Source organism: Cervus elaphus, chromosome 11, assembly GCF_910594005.1.
Source record: "Cervus elaphus chromosome 11, mCerEla1.1, whole genome shotgun sequence".
NCBI lineage: Eukaryota > Metazoa > Chordata > Mammalia > Artiodactyla > Cervidae > Cervus > Cervus elaphus.
Window position 1 is genome coordinate 45633627 of NC_057825.1, and position 3313 is coordinate 45636939.

The 3313-nt window shown below is 38.3% G+C and overlaps 1 protein-coding gene across 1 annotated transcript; it reads right to left on the minus strand.

Annotated features, from left to right (window-relative positions):
* Nucleotides 1-757: 757 nt before the first annotated feature.
* Nucleotides 758-2429, minus strand: C11H2orf74 (chromosome 11 C2orf74 homolog). The gene is given in 4 exon segments (XM_043916116.1): nucleotides 758-931; nucleotides 1734-1872; nucleotides 1952-2101; nucleotides 2335-2429. Coding segments are annotated over 4 exon segments (558 nt in total).
* Between the last annotated feature and the right edge of the window lie 884 nt (nucleotides 2430-3313).

Below are 3313 nucleotides of genomic sequence, written 5' to 3' on the forward strand. Positions count from 1 at the left end.
TTGAAATCAAGAATAGTATAGCCTCAGGATTTGCCTAAGTAACAGGATATTTTGTTGGTGGATGGTATCCGCCATCCTTTACTTGGTATCAATTTTAAAAATCAATTGTCAGGGGACTTTTCTGGTGGTCCAGTGGCTAAGACTCTGTGCTCCCAACACAAGGGGCTGGGATTCAATCCCTGGTTGGGGAACTAGATACTACGTGCTACGACTAAGACCTGGTATGGTCAAATAAATAAATAAATAAATATATATATATATTTAAATTAGAAAAAAAAGCAGTTGTCAGGACAAGAAAGATTTCAGGACTGAATTCAAAGGGAACTATCTTGTAGGAGACCCTAGTCCTACTTACTGGAAGTTTCCATGATGATAGCAGTAATGTTATTTGATTGTAAATGCCTATGATCAAAGCACCAAGAACCCGGGCTGTTTCCAAAATCCTGCTTGAATATGACTTACCTAAAAGACATTTGCACAAACACAAATAACTTTATTCACATGGTACAACAGTGTCTGAGTAGACAGTTTTAAGGACACTTAATACAATCAATTTCTTGAACTCACATTTGAGTTGCCCTGGGTATTTTACTTACAGAATTTTGCACATAGTCCACCTTTTCTGCACAAAGATAAAATATTATCCATATTTGCTTAATTCCCCATTATTTTGCTTATTCAACATGATTTTGTACCCCCAGTCATTTCATTGTTAGTCTAAGGTTACATTTCTTTTGCTCTCAGCCTTTTTGGAGCTTCACTTTCTCTCTCTATGTAATCGAGTATAGCTTCGAGCTATAGGATTGTCCTTTCCAAGGTCCACAACGATTACCTCCCTAGAAAATGTTACTCCTTTTAAGGGTCTTTTATGGTTATCAACAACTGAAGGACTTCCAGTGACAGGTATGAGTGGTTTTTGCAAATAGTCATCCTGTAAGAGAATGTAACAAATAGTATCAATGATAAATTTATGAATACAACAAGCCCTGCTTTTAAAAAATATGGGTTATATATACATTGTTAGTAAGAAACAGAAAAAGGATTTCTAAATGATACATAAAAGCAGTAATAATCCATGAAGATATAATTTTTATGTTTCTATGGTTATAAAAGCACACACTGCTATATTTAAATAGCATCTGGCAACATGTGTTATTTTCTCTACAAAGGAGTTAAACCCAAGAGCCACCTGGATCACCATTCTGTCTCGGAGTGGTCATGGGTCTCATGTTAGGAGGACATGTGAGTTGCTGTTATTAGGCAGCCCCAAACATGAAGTTCAAGAAGACCCTGGCAATGTTTACAGGCTTTTGTAGAAGGAACCCAGAAGTAGAGCAGATATTTGGCATCTGGTCCTGAGCCTGGCCATGGAGGAATGACTTCAACAATTCATCTTATTTTCTCATTCGTAACACGAGAGTGCTGGCTCCCTAAATGATCTCCTCCAGCTCTAACATCTTAGGATTCTGAATAAAGCAAAATGAAAGGGAAATATTAAGAAAACCACAAATGTAAGGATGAAGATGGAGCAAGTGTCCAGGCATGGCATGTGTAATTGGTTTAATAAAATGAACCAATAAGGTAAGAAGGGTGGTTTAAATGATTGTCAACACTGCACTCCTTCCAGATACAAACCTAAGTTACAAACAAGACCATCCTTCAATATACCTAGCCAAGAAATGTACTGCTTCTTTAAACACTAAATGCCTCTTAAGAGTAGAAAAGCCTATCACCTCTTGACCATTTTCTCCAGCATTCTCAGGCTTTCGTTTCTCTTTTGTTTTGTTCTCTTCTTCACCCTCCACATCCTCTCTATTTCCTAAGGGTGTGGTCATCGCTTCTTTACTCCGTCTCTGGACAAGAATGCCATGCCTTGCAGGTGCAGGAGTCCTAGAAAATCAATCAGCAAGGTTTTAAAAATTTATGCATCTTAGCCCTCATGGTCATACACAAAAATGGTGTTCCACCACATCCTAAGGTGCAGACTTACTTTTCTTGGTTGTCTAAATCATTCATCTCTGTATGAGTAGCTGGACAATCTTCACCTTCATTTTCTGTACAAGGACCTTTTTCTGTCTCTTCATCTGTCCTGCTTTGGGAACTATAATCACAAAGGAGAAAGTGTGGGAAAGAAAGAAAGGTCTTGGTGTTAAGACTTGGAAAGGAATTTCACTTTTAAGCAGGAAATTAGCATTTCTAAAACCCTGAAATAGAAAAAACCAGATAGCTATAGCATTATTATTTGGTCTATTTTAAATTGCTTTATATTATTACTAGATACATTTGCTAGTGTGACTTATAATCTGATCCCAATTTATCAGCATGGATTTATACCATTTATATAAAAAAACCACCAATAAAAGGAAGATGCAACTGAGGCAAATTAGAAGGATGATGAAGAAAGTGAATTCTGTGGTTTCAAAGTTCATATGGTTAACTAGAAGACTCATCTACTCTCACAATCACAGATTGTCCAAATATGTTTTCCAGCTCAGTGTGAATGTAGTTAGTTCTCTTGTTCTTTAAGTTTTCTAGAAACAGAAGAATAAAAGGATGTTTTTATTGTTGTTCTTTTGATCAGCTTCATAAAAGATGCTCGGCTTGTTCTGGTGGTGTGGACTCACCCTGGTTAATTTCTCTCCATAAATGTGGTGGGGGCTGAGGTTGGCTAGAGGGGAGACTGAGCTGGGACACGCGGGACTCAGCTCATCTCCCCTCATCCCAAAAACTGTCAAAATCCAGAGGACGGAGGAATTGGAGTAGCTGGAGCGGAGCCCAGCTCCCCATTCTTCCCTCTTCAGTGACATCATAAAATCATGGAACTGTTGAGTTAGGGGGATCACAGCACCAGCCCAACCCTGCCCATCACCTGAAATCAGAAGAACCACAAAAACTCTCCCCTGGGCTGCAGTCCGTCTATCCTCTCTGGCTATCTATTTTACATAGGTAATGTAGGTGTTTCAATGCTACTCTCTCAATTCATCCCACTTTCTGCTTCCCCCGCTGTGTCCACAAGTCCGTTCTCTATGTCTGTGTCTCTATTCCTGCCCTGCAAAGAGGTTCGCCAGTAACATTTTTCTAGATTTCATGTATTTGCATTAATATATGATATTTGTTTTTCTCTTTTTGACTTACTTTATTCTGTATAACAGGTTCTAGTTTCATCCACCTCACTAGAATGGATTCAAATTCATTCCCTTTTATGGCTAATATTCCATTGTATATATGTACCATAGCTTCTTTATCCATTCATCTGTCAATGGACATCTAGGTTGCTTCCATGTTTGGCTATTGTAAACAGTGCTGCAATCAA